We start from the raw sequence: 25,664 nt of genomic DNA, 5'->3' as shown, positions 1-25,664 counted from the left end.
AGCTGCCTATCAGCGATCGACACCGCGAGCTTGGTAACATGCTGCCAATCGCATTAGGCGTTAGAAAAATACGATTACTTGTTTTTCGGCGATTTCTTATACGGACGCAAACTAACCACTTGAAGGCCGCTTCGCTTGGAATAAACAAACAGCGGCGAAATAAAGGCCAACGATTTTCGAAGCTTCGAACGAATTCTCACTTTCTTACTAGTAATCCTGAACAGATCCTAAGCAAGGCGTTGGGGCTCAATAACATAAAATTTGTCGTATCAAAATAAAATAAAATAAAAGTAGTATAGCTAGAAGAGTTCTAACTCAGGAGCAATGAGAGGGATGCGGGGGAAGAGGGGAAGAGGGGGTATTGGATTACGCTGCGTCAGCACTTTGGAGGGAGAGGATATCAGATTACACACGTTTACAGTTGTAAAAGCGCAGCATCAGCACTTTTTGCAATGTGTGTATCAGGTTACAAGAGATTGGAGGGGACCACATATTTTACAGATTATGTCATCACTTTTTAGAATTTGCAGGCGCCATTTTGCGCTGTCAGCACTTTCGGCACCATTTTGCGTTGTTACAAGAATGATATCACTATTTTTAGCAACAGCTGCATCAGCATTTTGGGCACCATTGTTGCCAGATTTCTTTATATATAATCAGCACTTTTAATAGCGCCGTGTGCAAAAGTCTATAGCAACAGCCACGTCAGCCATTTTGACATCATGGTTGCCAGATTTCTTTATATTTAATCAGCACTTTTAATAGCGCCGTGTGCAAAAGCCCATAGCAACAGGCTGCCACGTCAGCATTTTGGGTGTCATTGTTGCCAGATTTCTTTATATTAATCAGCACTTTTAATAGCACCGTGTGCAAAAGCCCATAGCAACAGGCTGCCACGTCAGCATTTTGGGCGCCATTGTTGTCAGATTTCAATGTTATAATCAGCATTGTCAGCATTTTTTAATTAGTGTCGTGTGCAACAAGCGGGTATAAAAAGCTCGCGAAAAATACAAATTATCACAGTTGTTCAAAATGGAGATGGAGCGTGATCTCACCGTTCGTGCAGCAAATATTAAAACGTTGGGAGAGTTCCTCCCATAGAACTACGAGTGCGACGAGTACCTCAATTCATTGAGGGAAAAATGTCGCAAGAAACAACGCACCGGACTAATCAATTCCTTGGTGGCGCAAATAACACGCCTGGAGGGTGTAAGGAACACCCTAAACAAGCGATTCGTGCTCATCGGTGCTAGATACGGAATAAAAAAAGGATTTAGTTAGAAAGAAATCGAGACGGTCTTCAGAAACCGTATACTAACAGGCGCAATAATCAATCTGGAATATATCGAACCCCGTCAATTTTTGGAACAAATAAGAAGTACGGTCATCGAGCGGATCCACTGCGTCATGGTGGAACATGGAAGTGTCAAAAGCAACACCATGTTCAACGGAGAATTCATCGCAGGCGACAAGACTACCATAAAGACCATCGCCACAAAAAACCGTGAGCTATTTCCCACATCTGATCTAAACGAGTAGTACACGAAGCATGTGGTTGACGGCATCCTGACGTCTCTGGAGGAATTTCAAGAACGCGACAACGGATGGGCGTTGTCACGTATCTAGGATCTCACCATCAACGTCAACAAGTTCAATCCTCTGCACGCAGGATGCCACATCAAGTTACCGCGAGAAATTATGCTCAAACGGGCGGTGGTCAACGTGCAATCTGGAGATAATGCGTGTTTTGCGTGGGCAGTCGTCGCCGCTTTACATCCAGCGGCAAAACACTCAGAAAGAACAATCAAATATCCACACTATTCAACGGTACTGAATCTGTGTAGTATCGAGTTCCCCATGACGCTTCTACATATTTCAAAATTTGAAAAATTAAACACCATCTCCGTAAACGTATTCACAACCGAAGGCCGTTCGATCATTCCTCTGCGTCTCACCGACGATAAAAAAGAGAAGCATGTCAACCTGCTCTACGTGCCTAGAAACAATGAGGCACACTTTGTATATATCAAGGATTTATCGCGGTTGGTGAGCTCGCAACTGAGCAAGCAAAATGGCAAAAAGTACATTTGTGATTGGTAAGTAAAAACACATTTATAGAATAATTTGAAACTGTATTCGCAGTATTAATTATACAAATTATTACAGGTGTCTACACTACTTTCGGACGAGCGAGAAATTGTCAGTCCACAGCGTCAACTGCGGGAAGATGAACAACTGCGCCGTCATTCTTCCTAACGAAGACAACAAGTGGCTGACGTTCCGCAACTACAACCGGAAGGAACGGCTCCCGTTTGTAGTGTACGCCAATCTGGAATGCACGCTCGCGAAGAAGGAGGGACAAGATTATACAACTTACGCCTACCAACATTACAAGACTTTTAGGATATTATGTAAGTTGTACATACGATAATTCATTATCTAGTTTTAAGTCTTATTCAAAGAATAAGGAGAAAAAGAATGGAAGGCTTGCGACCAGTTAAAATGCGCGCCATCTAACATTTCAAATGTTAACTGTTTGATCGGCCATCTTAGATATAAAATATGAAGTAAGACAGGAGAGTTGCCCATGTGCCAAAGAACGTGTTTATATCAATACTAGAAATCTAGAAAAATAAGTCGCGGTTCGTATTGTATTGTCAAAAATTGTGATGTTAACAAGTTCGACAATTCAAGTTTGTCATTTATGACTTTGCCAAAAGATCCTTCTATGTAAGTTATTTTTAAATTATAGGTTAATTAACTTAATTTTTAAAATGTGTAACAGCTAATATCTACTGCTTGACCAGACCAGTGTAGACCATATAATACATGTATTTTTAATGTTTTAAAGATCTAAGAAATGGGTGGAGTTTGCAGATTGATTGGATATACTAGAAAATGATATGTATAAAAGAAAAACCTACACAGTGTGTAGCAATCATTTTTTAGAAAAAAATTTTAAATCGATCTATCCACGAAGATTATTGTGGCCAAAGTCTGTACCATCATTAAATGGACCAAAATGTAAGTGTGATATAACATATAAAAAGAACTAATTGAACTAAAAAATATAAGTCTATTATTGGAACTTTATAGGTATATCATCTTCCCAATGTGATGTCCTTCAAAATGATAATTCAGTCACAAATATTGCAGGTATAGAATTTTCATTTATAATCTCCGTTTTATAATGTTCAAAGCGACTGAAATGTTAACAGATTTAGTTAAAGAAATATTCAAAGAATTCATTAATTTTCAAGAATTATTTTAATTGGTCATTTACTTTTAGAAAATAACACAAACCTGCACCCTAGCATTGAGAGAAAAACTAGTGATATTGAGAAAGTACGGTCAAGTAGTGTCTGCCAAGATTTTGTCACTGAATCAACAACAAGTTGTAAAGTTTCCAATGGTAAGGTATATATCTAATTCTATACAACACATAATATTTCAGCAATATTATTACGATATAGTGATATTGTTGCAATATTCTGTGCTGTATGGAATAGATTTTCTTGCCAATATTTACTATATCTCCACTGTACAGAATTAGACTAGGATTAACGAATCGTAAACGTGCTTAGAACATAAGATGTAGAGCACTTGATTAATTCTAGTAAAATCCTATACGGTAGAGGTATAGTGATTGACTTGCTTCCTTATTCTGTTGCTGATATATGTAAGATAATTATATATTATGCATCTAAACTATTGATATATTATGAATATCTCTTCGTAAATAAAATAAATAAATATATATGGGGCATTCTTTCTCAACTTTACACCCATGCTGCCCATTTTCTATTTGATCTAAAATTTTTGAAAAAATCTTAAAATTTACAGAAAAATGTAAGCTTTCCAATGGTGCGTGGCAAAATTATCAAATTCAATTGGATCATACTTAAAGTTTCAGAAAACCGAAAAAAAATTAATAAAAACGGTAATTATTCAAGTGTAGCGATTATTCATTCGACGTTTTTTTTTCTATTTAACACTTTCGAGTACTCTGTTTATCTGTGCACTGTCACATGAGTCTAAACTAAAATGGCGGATCCAATATGGCCGCCAAAAATTTAAAAAATTTAAGAAATTAACGGATTTTTATAAAACTTGGTATCAAAGGGTTTTTCGGGTTACTGTATACGAGTCTAATGTTATCTTTCGAAAATACAAAATGGCGGATTCAATATGATTACCAAAACATTTTGAAAATTTTTAGAAATTAACGAATTTTTATAATACTTGGTATCAAGGACTTTTTCGGGTTGCTAATAACGAATCTGAAGTCGCATTTCAAAAATTCAAAATGACGGATCTAATATGGCAACTAAGAATTTGAAAAATTTTTAAAAGGGAGTTTTATAAAATTTGAACAAAGAGTTTTACGGCCAGCTAAATACAAATCTTAAGTCGGATTTCAAAAACTGAAAATGTCAGATCTAATATAAAGATCAAAAATATTGAAAATTTAGGAAATTGACAGATTTTTATAAAACTTGATACTAGAGATACTTCTGATTCTGATGTCGCCTGAGCTCTTACCCCCTACTTTTTAAAATCTTGATCTATCCCCCTACTTTTAAAAATTTTTCAAATTCTTAGTTGCCATATTAGATCCGCCATTTTGAATTTTCGAAATGCGACTTCAGATTCGTTATTAGCAACCCGAAAAAGTCCCTGATACCAAGTATTATAAAAATTCGTTAATTTCTAAAAATTTTCAAAATGTTTTGGTGGCCATATTGGATCCGCCATTTTGTATTTTTGAAAGATAACTTTAGACTCGTATACAGTAACCCGAAAAATCTCTTGATACCAAGTTTTATAAAAATCAGTTAATTTCTTAAATTTTTGGCGGCCATATTGGATCCGCCATTTTAGTTTAGACTCATGTGACAGTGCACAGATAAACAGAGTACTCGAAAGTGTTAATTGGAAGAAAAAAACGTCGAATGAATAATCGCTGCACTTGAATAATTACCGTTTTTATTATTTTTTTTCGGTTTTTTTAAATTTTAAGTATGATCTAATTGAATTTGATAATTTTGCCACGCGCCATTGGAAAGCTTACATTTTTCTGTAAATTTTAAGATTTTTTCAAAAATTTTTAGATGAAATAGAAAATGGGCAGCATGGGTGTAAAGTTGAGAAAGAATGCTCCATATACATATATATATATATATATATATATATATATATATATGTATATATAATATGAATTGTTCTACGAAAGATCGGCCAATTATAAATCTTGGCATTTCCAATTTCGTTTAAATTATATATGTACTAGTTTTTACCCGCGACTTCGCTCGCGTGGATATCGGATTTAGTAATAATTTAATGTCTAGTATTAGAAATATTCTTAAAAATTATGCATATACAATAAATATTTTATAAAAGAATACAATAATGTAATAATATTACACTAACGTGATTATTATATAAGGCAGCAACATGAATATATTCACAATTTATTGTGTCATTTATTTGTACCTAATCCGTTCTTTTTTCCAACTTGTCTTTTTTTAGAAACTAGTGTTTTGGATGGCCGTACAACACCAACAATGACACCAAAGAAAAGAAAATCTAAGAGCAATTTGACACCAAGATCTAAAAAGCGCATAAAACATTATCAAAAAACAAAGTTTGTTGAAATGTAAATTATTTCGTCTTCGTAAAAAAAAGTCGTGTGTTTGTAGTCTTGGTAATCGAACATTGGTTGGTCGAACATTAGTTAATCGAAAAATCAATGCGTTAATTGCAGAGTCAAAACTATTTCTGTCAAAAGAGACACATGCCTTATTTTCTTTTCAATTAAGATATGCTTTAAAAACCAAATATAGTAGACGATATGATGATTGCATGAAACAGATTTGTTTAACTTGGTATTATAGCTCTCCGAGAGGCTATAATGCATTGCGAAAAATTTTGAATTTACCAACACCGCGAACCTTAAGAACTTGGCAAGCTGCGATACAAGTTGATACGGGAATTAACCGTATGGTTCTACAGTCCTTAACAAATTATTTTGTGACAGTTAAAAATAACTATGAAAAGATATGTTCTATTATGTTTGATGAAATTAGTTTGAAGGAAGAATTGTTTTATGATGCTAGCAAAGATAAAATTGTTGGAGTTATTGATAATGGAGAGAAACGAGAAAATACATCTGCAAAATCTGCACTTGTATGCATGGTGCGAGGTATAACATTAAATTGGAAACATGTAATTTGGTTTTTTGGTAATTCCAATACCTACGCAAACATATATAAAATTATAATGCAATGTATAACAAGTTTATATGACGCAGGTGCAATAGTAAAATTGTTAGTTTGCGATCAGGGGCCTAGTAATAGAAGTTTAGCTAAAAAATTTTTGATTAATGAAAAAAAAACTTATTTAACTTTTCGGGACACTAAAATATATTTTGTTTATGATGTACCTCATCTTTTAAAATCATTTCGAAATAACCTGCTGAAATATAATTTATTATACAAAGGGCAAATTGTAAGTTGGAAGCATATTTCGTCTGTTTTCTTAGCTCAAAATCCAATCACTATACGAATGTTACCAAAGATAACCGCGCAGCACATAAATGTTAACAACTTTAATGCTATGCGAGTTAAATATGCTGCTCAAGTTTTTAGTGACACTATGAGTGTGGCACTTCTTGTCCCAAAACATTTTGGAATTGTTGGGCCTGAATCAGAACATACATCAAAATTTGTTAAAGATATAGATAATTTATTCGATACTCTCAACAGCAATCGTCTTAAAGAAGACAAAATTAAATTAAGATACGCTATGAATAAAGATTCACCTCATAAAAAAATTTTGATAGATATGAAACATAATTTACAAAATAGTAAATATATTGGGTCTAATAAACGAGAATGTTTAAAAGGCTGGATTATAAGTATTATCAGTATTTTAGATTTGGCAAAAGACTTGCGTGATAACTATGGTGTGGAAAAACTATTAACAAGGCATTTAAATCAAGATCCACTTGAAAATTTTTTTGCCATTGTTCGATAACAACACGGAAATGTAAAAAATCCGAATCCATATCAGTTTCAAAATGGATTGCGACATACATACATCACTACAATTTCAAAGCTATCAGAGAGTAGTAATTGTGAAGATGACAATACATTCACATTAACGAAATTGACCGAAATGCTTCATAAAAAAAATTTACTGAGCCAGTTAACGAAGAACAGACTGATGTACAAGACCACATGGAAGAACTAAAAGATTTACCTAATATAATAGATGTTGTACATTCAATGACAGATATCGATAGAAATGGAATTTATTATGTCGCAGGGTATTTTTGTAACAAGTTTTTAAAAATTCACAAATGCACAGAATGTCAAAAAATTATTTTTGACGACGACAAATTACTTACAGGCGACCACCAATTATTTACTTTTCTCAAACAGTTTCATACATTGACAAACAGTCAAGGATTAAAATTCGTAACAGAAGAAGTGTTTGATGTTATTCAATCACTTGAAGCTATACATATAATAGTTTATTTAACAAGTTTTTGAAAAGTAAGAGTTTGACAAAAGATTTGCTTTCTATTGTACAAAATAAATATAACGTACAAATAAAATTATGTTCAAAAGAATCAAGCAAATTATTTTTTAAACTATTTTTAAAAATTAGGAATTTCTGGGCTGTTCGTTCGTTGAATAAAAATAAACCCAGCAAAGTTGTAAATAAAAAAATTCAAAAGCTGAGAAACATCATGCATGAATAATGCATGATATTTCTCAGCTTTTAAATTTTTTTATTTTGCATTATTTTTATTATAACTAGATATAGCTATAAGTATATTAAATTATGTTTTCAAATATATACTTTATTTAAATTTGTTTCTGTTTTGTTTTGATAGCGTCATTATTTCTGTATAAAAACATTTGAAAATCATTAAATATAATTTTCAATCAAAGATAATTAAAAATCGCTTTATTCCGCGCGCGCATCTTTAGTTATGTTAGGTTGGGTACCTATCACATGCGCCCTCTGACACTTCAAATGTTAACTATTTACCTAAAATGAGGGTCGTTTTTTAACATACGTTTTATATGAAGCCTTCCATTCTTCTTCTCCTTATTCTTTGGTCTTATCGTGGTGAGGATTGCATAGCGTGGTTCATCAATGAACTCCATGATTTGGCGCGCCGTGTGAAAGCAATCCTCACCACCGTCGTCCCCATGGCAGTTCTTACCCGGAAGGAATCGAAAAAATTCCATAGCGCTGTTAATTGCCACGTGTGTGAAAAACCGTTTGCACCGGAAGATACGCGGGTGCGCGATCATTGCCATCTGACCGGGCGTTACCGAGGTCCCGCGCACTCGTCGTGCAATCTAAATTACAAAGACTCCCACGTTATCCCCGTAATATTTCACAATTTATCCGGTTACTACGCGCATTTCATTATTAAAGATGTCGCTAACGCCTTTGAAGGCAACATTGATTTACTGCCGTTGACAAAAGAGCGATACATTTCTTTTACAAAAAATGTTAAAGATACGAAAGATCAAAATTCTAAAATTTGTGTAAAATTGCGGTTTATAGATTTATTTAGATTTCTCGGCACCAGTCTCGAAAAATTGGCATCTTATCTGACTACAGATGAATTAAAAATTTCACGTTCTGAATTTGACCATTTATCCGCGGAAAATTTTAATCTTCTTACGCGCAAAGGTGTATTTCCCTAGTATGTCGACGAGTATGTCGACAACGTCGACAAGCTCCGAGAGACTTGCCTACCACCGCGCGAATTATTTTACAACTCGTTGACTGGTGAAACGGTATCCCAGAGCAATTATGCACACGCGACAAATGTTTGACAAACTTTTTCAATTGAAACTTTAGGTCAATACAGCGATTTATATTTTAAAAACGGACGTTCTTTTGTTGGCGGATATTTTTCGAAATTTCCGAAACACATGTATCAAAAGTTACGGTTTAGATCCTGCTCAGTATTACACATTACCAGGATATACGTGGGACGCTATGTTGAAGCACACGGGCATCGAGTTTGAATTACTCACAGACATCGATATGGTCGTTGAACGCGGTATACGCGGCGGTCTTAGCCAATGCCCCAACAGATACGCTCGCGCAAATAATAAATACATGTCATCGTACGATCCATTGAAACCATCATCGTACCTCATGTACTTTGATGTAAACAACTTGTACGGCTGGGCAATGTGTCAACCGTTGCCCTATGCCGATTTTCAGTGGGTTGAAAATGTCGCGAGCTTTGATGTAATGTCCGTAACATCCAATTCGGCTACCGGTTATGTGCTGGAAGTCGACCTTGCGTATCCAATGAATCTTCACGACGCGCACACTGACTTATCGTTCTGCCCGACGCGTGATAAGCCGCCCGGCAAGCGGGAGGTCAAGTTACTCGCTACGCTGTGCGATAAGCAGCGATACGTCATCCACTACCGTAACCTGCAACAATGTATTCGACTCGGGTTGCAGGTTACAAAGATTCATGGAATATTGCAATTCATGCAATCTCCATGGCTTCGAGGATATATTGAATTAAATACGCAATTTCGGACACTCGCGAGCAATGAATTCGAAAAAAATTTATACAAATTAATGAACAACGCGGTTTTTGGCAAAACTATGGAGAATGTACGAAATCATACGGATGTACGGCTCGTTACACAATGGGAGGGACGATACGGAGCGGAGGCTATGATCGCCAAACCAAATTTTCATAGCCGAAGCGTGTTCTCGGAGAATCTAATCGCCATAGAATTGCGGAAACTCGAAGTGAAATTCGACAAGCCGATCTACGTTGGAATGTGTATCCTCGACATATCCAAAACCTGCTTGTACGAGTTTCACTACGAGTACATGACACCTCTATACTGCGACAATTATAAAATTATGTACACTGACACAGACAGTCTGATATACTTTCTACAATGCGAGAACGTATATCACGATATGAAACGCGATCTTTCAAAATTTGATACGAGCGATTACTCCGAGGACAACGTTTACGGTATACCGCGCGTAAACAAGAAGATACCGGGTCTGATGAAGGATGAGAACAACGGCGCGATCATGACGGAATTTGTCGGACTGAGGGCGAAAATGTACGCGTTGAGAGTCACCGGCCAAAAAGACACCAAAAAGGTCAAAGGTATAAAAAAGAGTGTAGTCGCCAGAACTATAACGTTTGACGATTACACTCGATGTCTCAATGATGATATCGAGCTGACGCGGCGTCAATCATGTATCCGATCAAAGATGCACAAAGTGTACACCGTGTCAGAGTCGAAGCTCGCGCTCAGTCCGTACGATGATAAGCGCTACATCGTATCCGGTTCCACCGACACTCTACCGTGAGGACATTATAAAATACAATTGTAGTATTAGTATTTATGTATAGTTTATTATTATGTTGTATATAGTTTATACATTATATTATTTATATTGTTTATACACTAGTGTTAATATTTATGTATAATTTATATATTATTTAATAAATAACACCATTGTAGTACATGTATATAATTGTTTATTGTACAATAAATATATTTTATTACAATACATTGTTTTTATTTATCCAAGAGTTGTGCGAGGAATCAAATCCTAACTATTTTACAAACACCTCATCATCCTTTCGACGCAACACCTTCTCCACGAGATAAACATCGGGTTGAGCGGTCCTGAGCAATTCGTGTTTGTACAATCCTCTGGAGATCGGATTTCCGCGTGAATCTTTAATCAAATATGTCACGGGATTGGTTCGTTGCACCGCGACAATCTTAAATACCTCCGTAGACTAATTTGGCTTTTCTCGAATATAGTCTTGAATTTGCTGACGCGCACCGGATCGGCCACCTTAAATTTCGCTGGCGCGGCAATCTTTATTCTACTGTACACCGTGGACAAGAGTCTCTTTGCGATCGCGGGAGTGACATCGATCGGTCGCATGCCAATAGTTCGATGTTTACGATTATTGTATTCCAAGACTAATCGCGGTAAATCATTAATCCATCTATATGATTCACTGAGCGTAAAAACTTTCCACATCTCGTTCTTTAGCGTGCGGTTGAATCGTTCCACGACCGAGGCCTTTATAATTGAGTATGTCGAGTAATGATTGATGTCATGTTTCTCGATAAGTTTCCGAAAATCTCCGTTGTAAAATTCTTTTCCTCGGTTGGTTTGCAAATTTTTCGGAGTTCTTTTGTAATCTCGAAATATCGTGGAAAACGCCTCCGCCGCTTCGATTCCACCTTTGGTCTTTAGCGGAATGGCCTATGCATGTTTACCTAACACATTGATGACGGATAGAATGTACTTGTAGCCGCTGTTAAATCGCGAGTACGATCTCATCTCGACTACGTCAGCTTGCCACAAGTCATCGTATTCTTTTACAACAACAAATCTGCGTTTAAAGTTTCTTCTCGCTGGTGCGTGGAGTTCATTCACGAGCAACCTTTTCTCCAAACTAATATCGTTTTTCATTTCGATTCTTTCAGTTTGTTCTTTATTATTTCATGAAGATGCATAATATTATTTTTTTAAATACTATGAAGATCTTTAATCTCTTGATTAATCATTTGCTTCATCTGATTCATCAATTCCGCATTATCCGCAGCAATTTTTCTATTGGTTTTGGATATATCCTTATTGATGTAAGCCCGCAGATCTGTAATTTGCTTTTGCAACGTTTCAAATTTTGTGTGAATGTAAACGTTACTATCCTTCCTCCAGTTTTGTACAGTGATCTCCAAATTTTGAAGTTTTAAAAGCACTTCCCGTTTGGAATTTTCGCAAAGTAAACGATTTCTATTTATATAATTGTCCATATCATTACTAATAGTCTTGAAGCGATAATCCAAGTGTTGCTTGTTCACAGCATCGCTATCGACTTCGGGGCTGGCGAGACGTCTAATTTTACGTGACTTGGCGTTGAAAACTTCGCCATCCACGCAGAGACAATTTTCTCGTATGTAATTTCTAAAAACTCCACCGTTCCACTGAGCTTCTCCTCTCTTTGCGTCGTTTTTTACAAGCTGTATTCCAAACTTGTTGATAGACATTCCTGCAGCATTGCACAAGCGATACTGACATTAGTTGAAAGGTGGTGCTCAATTTATAATCAGACCTGCTTCACGCAGTTCCTCGATTATTGATAGAAACTCGTTGTCGTGAGCGTTGTTTCCCGCCTGACGGGAGGCGTCTAATAATCGAAGACGATCGACCAATTCATTCGGATCATCCCAGTGCACATAATCGACCGCTTTGTTGGTCACGGTCATGGTCTGCGGTGTAACGTTTCGTATCGTGCTACACTTGGGTAACGCGATATTGTGACGAGTCATCACACCTCCACCTCTCTTGTTGAGACACATTAGAGGTGCAATGATATTTTTATACTTGTATCCTTTATTCCCCAAAACCGGTAAAAGCATGTTATGACCGCGTCTGTGAGCATTGGTCGCCAAAAGTATGCTCTTGTATTTTTGTTTGTCATCCTTCGTACATATTGCATCGTCGGGAATTCTTTTGAATATCAATTCAAACAGACCGGGCGTACCCGCGTATATCACACTGTCCACAATTATGTTATCATTTTTATCGATGTCAAAGCGCTTGTCCCCAAGCAGTGTACCCTCATTGTTAAAGTACATTCCGTAAACTTGATCTGTCTTCTTATCACCGCTCAAGAGCGCTCCGATGTACTCTTGCCCCAGCGGGCCTAGTTGGCCATACAACGCTTCTCGGCCATCGGACGTTTGCATCGTCCGTCTCACAGATGTTACGAAAGATGGGTTCGTTGTTTCGAACACGCTTTCAGTCGATAAATTTGTTGGTGATTTAAATATCAATTTTTGCGGTTGGAGCGGAGTCGAGGTCCGTATTGGTGATGAAATACTCGATCGTATCCGCTTGCTCTTTTTCTCGCTGCTCAACTGCTTCCGTTTGTTGTTGTAGTTCGATTCATCCATAACCTCAATATCGAAACTAGGTGTAACCGTTGCATTCGTGATAACCGAATCATCGTCACCGCCAATGTTCTCAGTGATTTGTTTCAACGGTTTGACGATTGGTTTAAAATGCTTCTCCAAATCCGCCTCCTCCACCATCCTTCCAGTCTTCAACGCCCGATGCTTCTTGCGGATCGATTCGCTCGTACGAGCAATCTCTTTCGCTAACCTTTCCCGCTCTTCGATATCTTTCGTGTCGAGCGTCATCATCGACGCTTCGAGAACTAACCACTGTGGTACCGCAAACTCGTTAAAACCACGTCTGTATCGTCCATCGTCAAGCGCACTATCCTTGTCTATCACAAGGAAGCTGTACTTGTGTTGCTAACATGCGCGACACAATGTACTGAAATCTTCATACGTCATGTCCGTATTTACATGTTTGTTGTAGATATGTTTAAGGTTGGTACCATCCTGCTTGAATAAGATCAACAGGTTTGCGTTGTCGCGTACAAGATGTTTAGGTATCTTTGTGTACGTTTGACACAGATAGAAACAATCGATTTTGGAATGACGACCCATTACAAAGTATTCCCGTATCGCATCCTGCTTATCGCAGGCTATGTCATCAAAGATAAATATAGAATTTGATAGCGCCTCGCTCGGAGGTATCACAGTACAATTATCCGAGAATGTAAAGTAACCGATATCATCAATCAGTCCAAACAATCTTTCGAGATACTGATATTTCGGCTAATGTAATGATTTTGAGTACACGTACACGTTTTCAAAGCACACACCGTGCGGACTTTCCAACAGACTCAACATTACGTTTGTTTTACCGCAATTCGAGGGGCCGCAAATAATACCGCGTATTGTGTTTGGTAGCATTTGACCGTGTCTGGATGCACAAGCCCCTCCCACCCGCATCTTATCGTCCATGTTTTTTACACGAATCGTGTACGGTTGTTGGACAAACTTCATTTTTACTGGTTGACGTTCGACGGGTACCAGCTATTTATAAGTGCGCGCGGCTCAAAAATTCTTCAGTTGGAAAAATGTTTTTCGTACTGGCGGACGATATTTTACTTTTGACGGTCGAGGAGTTGCGATTTATACCAAAAGTGATTCTTTTGCTAGAATTTGGTCGGTACGTGGAGCAACTGTGGCAGAAATTTCCTGAACATTTAACGGAGGATCCGGAAGTGCAAGGTTATCGTCGGTGTCTCAAGCATTACAATTAATAAGGCGATCACATCGACGGACCCGCGCCGTATGTTAAAGATTGCGCTTTATGCAATTCATGAATCGCGTGATAAACGCGCTTCCGTTCGAACTGCACATACCCGGGTATCAATTTTGCGGTCCGGGAACTCATCTGCGGAAACGGCTCGAGTGAGGGAATCGAGGAATCAATCCGCTGGACGCGGCGTGCCGCGATCACGACATTGTGTACTCACGTAGCGACAAACTAGCGGACCGACACATCGCCGATCACGGTCTCGCCGATAGAGCGCGGAAACGTATCATCGCTAAGGACTTGACTCTCGGAGAGAGAACCGCTGCTACCGCTGTTTGGGCGGCGATGAAAGCAAAGACGAAATTGGGCATGGGAAAGATGAAGAAAAAAGTGAAAAAACGACTGCTCCCGGTAGCGAAACGTGGCGGTATCTTGCCATTGTTACCGCTTCTTGAAGTTATCGGTTCACTGGCCAGTGGAGTGGCAGGTGTTGCAAAGGCGGTGAATGACGCCAAAGCTGCGCAGCGTCAACTCGAAGAAACGCAACGTCACAATCGCGCTATGGAACGACGCGGACTTTATCTCGCTCCGTACAAACATGGCAAAGAAATTTCGCAGAAGAAAAAAAAAACGCCGAAAAGAAGATAAAAATGCTCGTGGGTGCCACCACCAATTTACAGTTAATGCAAATGGCGATACGTTTGCGAATATCGTATTTCCGAGGCGTCTACATGCGTAATGCTTTACCGCACAAGATACATCGAAACGAGAGTGGTATCGTAAATTTGGACGATACCGGACCGGGCACGCATTGGGTGGCGTACACCAAGAGAGGCGATCGCGCCATGTACTTTGACAGTTTTGGTAATTTGCAACCACCGAAGGAAATTGTACGCTATCTCGGCACTGATACAACGATAACATACAATCACACGGCCTATCAGACGTACAATCAAATAATCTGCGGACAATTGTGCCTATTGTTCCTCCGACAAATGGATTTAAGAATCGACCCATCGTCGATCGACGTCAGTCGTCGCTAGAATCATGTCGCTGACACTCACACTTAGCGGCAAGAGCAGCCTCCTCACGGTGGACTATTTTCCACCGATAGCCTTGAGCGATGGAGAATACGAACTTGGCTTAATCACATTGGAGACCTACAACACGATACCCAACGTGACGTTGACAAACAACAAATTTTACTTTGACGATAATAATGAGGAAATTACAATTCCCGAAGGATCGTACGAAATGGATGCCATCAATGCATATCTGAAACGTGCAATTTTACAAAAACAAGAAAAAAGTGATGATGATGATGATTATCCATTGTCACTTCGTCCCAACGTTAAGGGAATGCTGCAGTGAAAGCCGAATTCCGACGCGAAAGCGCCATTATTTCAATGGTACTAAAAATGAAATGACATTATCGGCGTAGCCTACGCCGCGTAGGTCCGTGTGTACGCATTTGTTTGTAGTGGTAACTCACTACACTGACGTGTGGTCTGTGTACATGTGTCATCGGAAGTTTGTAAACAAACAATGCTTGCGCTTGTTTCCTCGACTGAAATTTCGTCGCAAGGCTGCAATATAATGTCCGAGAAAACGTAGGCGTATACAAGGTGTCAAATAAATACAAACTAAATATGACAAAATAATAAATGAAAAATATACATATAATACTATATATATCACTGAAGAAAAATGTCATATACTTTTCTTATTTTTATCTTTATGTAGTAAATACAAAATAACTAATTAATCAATTAATTAATATATAGATATACACATATATTCAATAAATAGTTATCTTTATTTTGTATTTTATATGATAATGACTGAAATAATGAAAGTATATATCATTTCAATTATATAAAATACAAAATAAAGATAACTATATTCAATATGTATATGTATGTATTCAATAATTAATTAACTTATTTATTTATTTTGTATTAATTACATAAGAATAAAAATAGGAAAAGCAATAACATATTTTTCCAATTAGATATACAGGCTGGGCCATTTTAATCCATCCACGCAAATAACTCCGAATGTATATAGGTGATAGCGAAAAATAACTCGTACAAAAGTTGTAGGGTTCAAAGGGAGCCAACCGTTGATGATCTTGAAATTGACCTTAAAGTCGATTTTCAAAGTCATTTTAAGATTAACAAGTGTTTTTTCAATGGAAACCCGTATTTTTGATCCCGGATTTGGAAAGAGCACAAAATTTTGCGTAAAAAATATGTACCCATGTTAGGGCCTAAAAGTGGACCATAGGGGACTTTTAGACGAAAACAAGTGATTTCATTTTAGCACTACTTTTAGCATTACCCAGGAACAACGACGTGGACGTAGTAGTTTTCTGTTCCCTTTGGGGTGCTTGATTAACGTGAGTCCCCTTGCCTCTCACGGACGGGGTGTTTATTCAATGAAAACCTGCTTTTGGACCAAATCTATAAATTTTGTTCAAAAACGTTACCATTAACCTCAATACATGATTGAATCCTTTTTCGAAAATTGCGAACAGTTTTCAATAACATAGCCCGTGGTATGTTACTACATGCAATCCGAATTTGTTTAATCATATCTGCTCTTGTTGTTGGTTCTTGTTTATAAACAACATTTTTCAAATAACCCCAAAGAAAAAAATCAGGTGAAGTCAAATCAGGCGATCGTGGGGGCCAATGAACTGGTCCATTCCATCCAATCCATCTTGCATTAAATTTGTTGTTCAGAAACGAAGTTACAATTCGTGCGCGATGAGCACCTGCCCCATTCAGCTGTACCCACATGTCTAACCTTGTCCGAAGGTCAACATCATCGAGCAGGTCAGGTAGTTCATCGCGCAACAACTGTAAAATGTTCGAAAAAAGATTCAATTATGTATTGAGGTTAATGGTAACGTTTTTGAACAATATTTATAGATTTGGTCCAAAAGCAGGTTTTCATTGAACAAACACCCCGTCCGTGAGAGGCAAGGAGACTCACGTTAATCAAGCACCCCAAAGGGAACAGAAAACTACTACGTCCACGTCGTTGTTCCTGGGTAATGCTAAAAGTAGTGCTAAAATAAAATCACTTGTTTTCGTCTAAAAGTCCCCTGTGGTCCACTTTTAGGCCCTAACATGGATACATATTTTTTACGCAAAATTTTGTGCTTTTTCCAAATCCGGGATCAAAAATACGGGTTTCCATTGAAAAAACACTTGTTAATCTTAAAATGACTTTAAAAATTGACTTCGAGGTCAAGTTCAAGGTCATCAACGGTTGGCTCCCTTTAAACTCTACAACTTTTGTACGAGTTATTTTTCGCTATCACCTATATACATTCGGAGTTATTTGCGTGGATGGATTAAAATCACCCACCCCATATAATATTATACATACATTTTTCAAATAAAATATTTTATTATATCTAACTTATATCTATTAGACACCTTGTATAAGTCTATTTTGTCTCGTATGTACATCATTTAGCCATACGATAGAATTTCAATTGCGAGAAAAAAGGTTAAATGACCTTATAAATTATCTGATAAAATATAAACAGACCACACGTGTAGTAAATTGCTAACTAAAATAAATACGTATTTCTTCAAATCTGCCAGCTGACGTTAGATCGCCTATGACAATATTTCTTAAAATCTGCCAGTTCACGAATAAATCGTCTTTGGCTCTCTTTTTTCTAAACGGTCAGCTGACGTTAGATCGCCTCTGACTATATTTATTAAAAATTGTTAGCTGACATTAGATCGCCTCTGACAATATTTCTTACAATTTGCCAGCTCACGAATAAATCGTCTTTAGCTCTCTTTTTTCTAAACTGTCAGTTGACGTTAGATCACCTCTGACTTGTCTTATTCTATATTGCCAATCCACGGGAAAATCGCCTCCGGCTTGTCTTTTCTCTAATGCCAGTCCACGAGAAAATCGCCTCTGGCTTGTTTTATTCTATATTGCCAGTTCACGAGAAAACCGCCTTTGGCTTGAAGACAAGAATAAGAATTTTCTAATGCCAGTCCACGAGAAAACCGCCTCTGGCTTGAAGACAAGAATAAGAATTCTCTAATGCCAGTCCACGAGAAAACCGCCTCTGGCTTGTCTTATTCTATATTGCCAGTCCACGAGAAAACCGCCTCTGGCTTGAAGACAAGAATAAGAATTCTCTAATGCCAGTCCACGAGAAAACCGCCTCTGGCTTGTCTTATTCTATATTGCCAGTCCACGAGAAAACCGCCTCTGGCTTGAAGACAAGAATAAGAATTCTCTAATGCCAGTCCACGAGAAAACCGCCTCTGGCTTGTCTTATTCTATATTGCCAGTCCACGAGAAAACCGCCTCTGGCTTAAAGACAAGAATAAGAATTTTCTAATGCCAGTCCACGAGAAAACCGCCTCTGGCTTGTCTTATTCTTTATTGTAAGATACTTTTATTACGTCATATATTCTATGTATATGTATAATGTATATTCAAAATCAAAATTATTAAAAAAGAGCGTAAAGAGCCAAAAAGCAAGATGATCGTGCAATAATTTATTATTTAATTTACATAATCATAAATGTTTCGGCTTGTCATCAAGCCCTTATCAATATAAATAATAAAAATAACAAAAAGTTGCAACGCATTAATTATAAAGAAGTGAGAACATGTTACAGTTTATCGATAGAAGAACAGCCGTAACGTTCGAAATCAAACGACATTAAGACTGTAATCAGATAAAAAAAAAACAAATAAGAATTCCTATTATATTAAAGCCGCTAGTCGAAAACAGAGTTAAAATAATGTTACATACTTGTGGTAAAATCATAGTGTAGGTGAAAAGAACAACCCCTCAATAGTAAGATAGAAGAGAAGCACTTAGGTCCATCTTAACTGATGGTCAAAATCTTAATGATTATAAAAGAGTGAACCAAATTAAGGTGAAAGTAAAGAGAATGAAAGGAAGGGAGGGGAGCACGGAAAGGCAAGGAGTAGAAGAAGGGAGGCATATGTAGAATGGAGGGGGTAAAAATGTTAGTGTAAGAGAGAGAAATAATAAAATTATAACGAAGGAAACAGATTAATAATAGGGAGATAAGCATCGGGTAACCTTTCAGTGTCATTCTGATTATTCAAGCCTGCACGTTGTCTCTTAATAAAAACCATTTCTGAAATCATTCTTTAAGCATAAAAAGGTTCACTGTCTAATATTTTTACATTCTCCAAGTCAAACTCGTGAAAGGACTCAATCTTATGTTTAGAAATGACGGAAGGAGAACCACTCTTTTTATTTATGTCGTTCCTATGTTCCTTGATTCTGGTATTAAGTTGTCTCTTGGTCTGTCCAACGTACGTTTTGTCACAATCACGTAAAAACATTTATGCGACATGTAATATGATCTGTCGCTTATCTCATGAGATATAATAAATTATTATTTGTAAGAACGTCTCTCGTACATCTATCGAACGTCTATCGAACACCTATCGAACGTCTTTGAACGTTTCTTGTACGTCTATCGAACGTCTATCGAACGTCTATCGAATGTCTCTCGTACGTCTATCGAACGTCTCTTGTACATCTATCGTACATCTATCGAATGTCTCTTGAACGTCTATCGAACATCTATCGAACGTCTATCGAACGTTTATCGTACGTCTATCGCACGTCTATCGCACGTCTATCGCACGTCTATCGCACGTCTATCGCACGTCTATCGCACGTCTATCGCACGTCTATCGCACGTCTATCGCACGTCTATCGCACGTCTATCGCACGTCTATCGCACGTCTATCGCACGTCTATCGCACGTCTATCGCACGTCTATCGAACGTCTCTCGCACGTCTCTCGCACGTCTGTCGTACGTCTCTCGTACGTCTATTGAACATCTTTGAACGTATATTGAACGTCTATCGAACATCTTTGAACGTATATTGAACGTCTATCGAACGTCTATCGAACGTCAATCGAACGTCTATCGAACGTCTCTCGTACGTCTATCGAACGTCTATCGAACGTCTATCGAACGTCTATCGAACGTCTATCGAACGTCTTTCGTACGTCTATCGTACGTCTATCGTACGTCTATCGTACGTCTATCGTACGTCTATCGTACGTCTATCGTACGTCTATCGTACGTCTATCGTACGTCTATCGTACGTCTATCGTACGTCTTTCGTACGTCTCTCGTACGTCTTTCGTACGTCTATTGAACATCTCTCGTACGTCTATCGAACATTTATTGAACGTCTATTGAACGTCTATCGAACGTCTCTCGTACGTTTATCGTACTATCAAATTACATATGATGGAATATTCTTTTAGAATGTTCTTTGAGAAAGGAATTACATTTCGAGATTGTGTAAGAAATTAAGAGTGCGTGCCTTTGTCATTTATGCTGAGTTTGAAAAGATAACTCCCCATAGAGTAGCCACATAGATTTACAACACATCTATAGGATGCGTTATATTCCTCCTCCTCAAAGAAATATTAATATTATGTTACATTTCAAGATTACGTTAGAACTTAAAAGTATGTCTTTGTATTTTATTTAAATTAAACATTCTATTATTAAAACTATAAATGTATTATAATTTTTTCGATATTACGGCGGTGTTACTTGATGCGCGCGTTGTAAAATAAATCAGTATAGTGGATAAGATGAGACTGGAAAATAAAAAAGAAATTTTAATTATAATTGAAATAATATTTATTAATATGTAATATACAATTGTTACAACTCCGCAAAGATCTGAGTCACCAGTTCACAATCAATTATATTATTCTTATCGAATAAATTGCTTTTGCAATTCGCTACGTGATCGGGGTTCTTCCCATTCCTCGCGATTTCTGAAAAGTGCACGAACTTGACATCAACCATACCGGTAACGTTGTTCAACGAATGATTGATGCAGTCTACACAATATTCGAGTCCAAACATGTTACACGCGGTTTGGCATGACATGATTAAACATAATGCTGATGTTGCTAGGCGCATTACTTTTAGGTTGTTAATTTTTCCAAAACTTAACGTGCAGTGTCCAACGGTCTGAGACGGTGCTTCGTCCACATCATTCTTAAAGAAGCTGGCGATGATGCCCCGTTGATTCATGAGTTCATTCCATACGCCGTATGATAGACGTAACTTCTTGCCATGCTTGTCACCGAGAGCGATTTCCACACGGCTCGGCGTTGAGACGTTGATTCCGATGTCGAGATACTTGTAGCCGGTTTTTATCAACGGGTAATAATATAATAATATAACGTAACGGTGGAGCGTTCCTCTTTTGAAGCGCCGCCAGCGGCACCCAGACATTGTCCATTGTGCCTCCCCTCATAAACTTACTCATGAGAGACCTGTTTTTCCCCAAAAGAGAATCAGATCCCTCACCGGCAGCTCCCTGATCTGCTCGGGCCCAAGTAGTGCTGAGCCCAGCATCCTGTGTCTCAACCCTGCATGTGCAGGACAGTCGCTGAGTACATGAAGGCTTGTTTCTTCGTCGTCTCCACATGCCCTGCACCTGGATGTATCGCTACGCCCAAGCTTGTACATGTGGTAGTTTAAGGTGCCATGACCCGTCAGTATGTGTACCGCTGTCCTGGCATCTCTCCTACTCAACCCTTATGCTCCAAGCCAGTTCACTATTAGGAGTATCTCCCATCAGAGCTCTAGCCTGTCTGCATTTGGACTCAGATTCCACTTTCCAGTGTCTTAGATGTTCTCTGCGGAACCATTCTTTGATCCTCCTCCTTCCTAAACAAAAGGGGATTCCCAGAGCCGGCCCCGGTCCTACCATCGATATTTCTGAACTCGCTTTTGCCAGCTGGTCCGCACATTCATTACCCTGGATGCCTGAGTGACCAGGCACCCAGGTAACGGTGACTTCTCTCTCTCTCGCCAATTTGTTCAGAACGTCTCTGCACTCCTGAACCAACCGCGACGTTATTGTCGGAGCCCTCAGCGCCTTGATGGCTGCCTGGCTGTCCGCACAAATTCTGATGTGCTCTGCCGCTTCTATCCTACTCCGCACGGTCTGAGCACAGCTTAGGATAGCCACAATCTCCGCTTGGAATACCGTGGCATAACTGTCGAGAGAAATGCTCTCCTTCCATCCCTCTGGACTGCCAAAGAAGCCGGCCCCGGAACCCGTGTCCGTCTTGGAGCAGTCCGTATACCAGACATCCCTTCCACGCACTCGAGCCCCAGAGTTTCCACCTTCTTTTTCCCAATCCTCCGGCCTCGGTATATGCACTTTGAAGCACCTATCAGAGGCCCGAATAATAGGTATTCTGTCCTGTCGCTTCTCGAATATCGGATCCAACAGAACGTCTTTCGGCAGCCTCGTATGCCGGGCTCCCTTCTTCCATTTCAGTTTGCATCTTAGACGGTATGTTGCCACTGCTGCCGCAGCCACCACCACCTGATAAAACAGTTCGATGCCGAACATTACGCTTATCGCCGCCACTGGTGTCGTAACCATAGCACCCAGGGCCCTTCTCAAAATCAGAGCCATGACATGCTCCAGCGCAACTTTGGCTGTTTTCTTTCGCACCCTAGTCCCCCATACTACGGCTGCGTATGTGAGTCTGGGGCGAAGTATTGCTGTGTAGATCAAGTGTATCATACTCGGTTTCAAACCCCAAGTCTGGCCAAAGGTCCTTCTGCACATCCAAAAATATTGGCACAAGCTTTTGCACCGGTTCCCAGAGGTTAAGCTACCCACCGGGCGCGTCTCCAAGGTGGCAAATAGGAGGACGCCCAGTAGGTGTCGGTCCCCTGAAGGGACTCAGTGCTGCTGGGTAGTGGCGGTTATAACCTGGCCCCACGGAAGTAAGACCCCATGGAGGGTAAGGGAAGACCGTTGCCGCGGACCAGCTCCCCAAGCCAAGTTGTAAGCCATCGTGGCGATGGCTGCATGTCACTGGGGGAGCAGTGTCGCGAACGATGCCTCTGGGGAACCGGGCGAAACCCCAGAGTATCTAGCTTTACCCACGCATGCGGGGCTCTTCGTGGGCGGACCGTGTAATTCCCTTGCTACTCGTGGGACCACAATGGATATTGACATAATAAATTCAGAGGACAAAGTGGGAGATCGAAGGGCTTGCGTGACGGGTTTCCAAGGGAAGGGGCTGGGACGGCGGTAACGGACGGAACTCTTAACGGCTCCGGAAAAGTAGCCGGCCCAGCTACGCGGCAGGAGGCTTCACCTTCTTGTAAAAAGAACAGATGCGGGGCCGAAAAAAGGAGGGCGAAGCGGAGGAGAGCAGGGGCTCCGGAAGGGACTCGCTCTCTCCCCGTGGCTCCCCCTTGTACGCCGGTGGAGGTGGTGAAGGGGCACACTGATGGTAAACGTCGGAAGGGCTTCAACGAAACCCCTCCATCGGGCGGCCGTCCGCTGAAGAGGCAAAGGGCTCACGATACAGGGCACCAAGCCTATGCGGACGCTGCTGACCCTCTGGCAAGGGTGATTGTAACGGAGGGCTACCCCGAGGCAAAAATCACTGTAGAGCAGTTGACTCTGTTGAGGGATGCGGTCTCGAAGGAGATCGACGGGATCCAAGAGGGTTCGGTGCCCAGACTCCACAGCACATCTCTAAGGAGTGGTGCGGCGGTGGTAAAATGCGCGGATGAGGCGTCGCTAGGTTGGCTCGCGGGGCAGATCGGCGGCATCATTCCGTGGGAGGGCGCCAAGCTCAGGGTGATGGGCATGGACGCGCTTCAAAAGCAGCACAGGGCGGTGGTTTGGGTCCCGGGACCTCCCGAGGGCGCGGCCACAGTCCTGAAGCGGCTGGGGAGGCAGAACCCGGGTTTTGTCACCGGAAGCTGGTTAGTGTTCGCGGAGGGTAGGGGCCACCAGGGAAGGTGGGAATCTGGTCCTCGGTGTCCCGGAGTCCAGTGTCCTCAAATTGAGAACACTGGACTTCAAACCATTCTTTGGGCTCGACAGGATTGCCTTTCGGGTAAGTGGAGCCCAGGGAAAAGGGGTAAGGGGGGATAAGGAGGAGCTCCCTAAAACGGTCTCGCAGTTAAATGGCGGGATCGAGAGGGGTGGCCTTCACCCAGATTAATCTGCATCACAGCAAAGGAGCCTTGGCTGTTTTGGCCAGGCAACAAGCTGGGAGGCAAACATGCATACCACTGATGCAAGAACCCTGGGTAATCCGGGGTTGCATCAAGGGCTTGGCGGCCTGCAGTAGGCTCTTTAGGGTCCCATCAGTGGATCGGCCCAAGGCTTGCGTGGCCGTCAAGGGTATCAAAGCCCAGCTAATACCTCACCTGTGTTCCAGGGACGTTGCGGCTGTAAAAGTGGATCTCACTGATGAATCCGGTGACAGGAAGAAAGTGGTTATTTGCTCGGCCTACTTCTCTCATGACGAGGGGGAGGCGGTGTCGCCTGCACCGGTGATAAAACTAGCAGAATACTGCCAGGAGAAACGGCTTCCCCTGATCATGGGATGTGACGCTAACGCGCATCACACTGTGTGGGGAAGCTATGACACCAACAAAAGAAGAAGGAAGGTGTTGGAGTTCCTAGCATCTACGGATCTGGAGATTCTCAACACAGGAGACGAGCCTACCTTCTGCACTATAGCGAGAAGAGAAGTACTCGACATCACTGTCTGTTCCAGGCAGTTGATACAGGAGGTAGTAGAGTGGAGGGTCTCGACGGAGCCCTCGCTCTCAGACCATAGGCAGATCACCTTCAGGATAGCTAAGGCTTGGGGGAAGGAGGTCAAATTCAGGAACCCGAGGAGAACCAAGTGGGACTCCTATAAGGAAAACCTGGCCAGCAGTCTTAAAGGCTTTCCTAAGAGGCACGGGACAAAGGACGAACTGGAGACCTGTGTGGACTTTTTGCAGAGGTCTTTGGTAAACTGCTACAAAAATAATTGCCCCGAACGGGCGGTTATAAATAGTAGAGGAACTTCCTGGTGGACACCTGGCTGCAGGGTCTCAGAGTGGCGGCTCACAGGGCCTGGAACAGAGCTAAGGACACGGGCCACCAATTCGACTGGGAGCTCTCTAGGAGAGCACAGAAGGAATATAAAGACTCTGTGGTTAGGGCGAAACTGGAAAGCTTGAGGAAGTTTTGCGAGGAAGTAGAGGGAATGCTCGAAACGGCAAGAATCTGCAGGATTCTCGCTAGGAACCCGGAAGCGACTCTGGAAGCCATCGCACTTCCTGATGGGACGGTGGTGACTGGAGAGCAATGTCTGGAGCATCTACTGGAAGTGAGCTTTCCGGGCTTCCATAGGGAGCCGGGAGAGCTATTTGCATATAAGGAGCCGGGCTCACTCAGAAGAGCCCGACAAGCGGACTGGCGGCCAAGATTGTCATGCCCGAGAAGGTTAAGTGGGCAATTAACACATTTAAGCCCTACAAGTCAGCAGGACCGGATGGCATCTTTCCGGCTCTTCTACAAGAGGGACTGGAACAGATCGTGGGCCCACTGA

General features: G+C 40.4%; 6 protein-coding genes across 6 annotated transcripts; 3 read left to right on the top strand and 3 right to left on the bottom strand.

Moving 5' to 3' along the window:
• The first annotated feature begins 1,032 nt into the window (after positions 1-1,032).
• Positions 1,033-3,688, top strand: LOC105678011 (uncharacterized). The gene is made up of 3 exons (XM_067353867.1): positions 1,033-1,056; positions 1,627-2,096; positions 2,167-3,688. Exons 1-3 carry the CDS (start codon positions 1,033-1,035, stop codon positions 2,429-2,431), a joined length of 759 nt encoding a protein of 252 aa, XP_067209968.1. The 3' UTR covers positions 2,432-3,688.
• Positions 3,689-8,961: 5,273 nt separating this feature from the next.
• On the top strand, positions 8,962-11,676 carry LOC136999420 (uncharacterized). The gene has a single exon (XM_067353470.1). It carries the CDS (start codon positions 9,028-9,030, stop codon positions 10,387-10,389), a length of 1,362 nt encoding a protein of 453 aa, XP_067209571.1. The 5' UTR covers positions 8,962-9,027; the 3' UTR covers positions 10,390-11,676.
• Positions 10,640-11,517, bottom strand: LOC136999526 (uncharacterized). The gene is made up of 3 exons (XM_067353866.1): positions 11,322-11,517; positions 10,820-11,018; positions 10,640-10,739 (listed from the first exon to the last, which is right to left on the bottom strand). Exons 1-3 carry the CDS (start codon positions 11,515-11,517, stop codon positions 10,640-10,642), a joined length of 495 nt encoding a protein of 164 aa, XP_067209967.1.
• Positions 11,658-18,681, bottom strand: LOC136999421 (uncharacterized). The gene has a single exon (XM_067353471.1). The coding sequence runs from the start codon at positions 13,251-13,253 to the stop codon at positions 12,144-12,146; it is 1,110 nt and encodes a 369-aa protein (XP_067209572.1). The 5' UTR covers positions 13,254-18,681; the 3' UTR covers positions 11,658-12,143.
• Positions 18,682-21,820: 3,139 nt separating this feature from the next.
• LOC136999525 (uncharacterized) lies at positions 21,821-22,690 on the bottom strand. The gene has a single exon (XM_067353865.1). It carries the CDS (start codon positions 22,688-22,690, stop codon positions 21,821-21,823), a length of 870 nt encoding a protein of 289 aa, XP_067209966.1.
• A 1,550-nt stretch (positions 22,691-24,240) lies between these two features.
• Positions 24,241-25,664, top strand: LOC136999524 (uncharacterized). Its single transcript, XM_067353864.1, has 2 exons — positions 24,241-25,080; positions 25,131-25,664. Exons 1-2 carry the CDS (start codon positions 24,241-24,243, stop codon positions 25,662-25,664), a joined length of 1,374 nt encoding a protein of 457 aa, XP_067209965.1.

This window comes from Linepithema humile, chromosome 4 (assembly GCF_040581485.1).
Source record: "Linepithema humile isolate Giens D197 chromosome 4, Lhum_UNIL_v1.0, whole genome shotgun sequence".
Lineage (NCBI taxonomy): Eukaryota > Metazoa > Arthropoda > Insecta > Hymenoptera > Formicidae > Linepithema > Linepithema humile.
The sequence above is the reverse complement of the archived record's forward strand: the minus strand, read 5'-3'. Positions and strand labels throughout refer to the sequence as shown.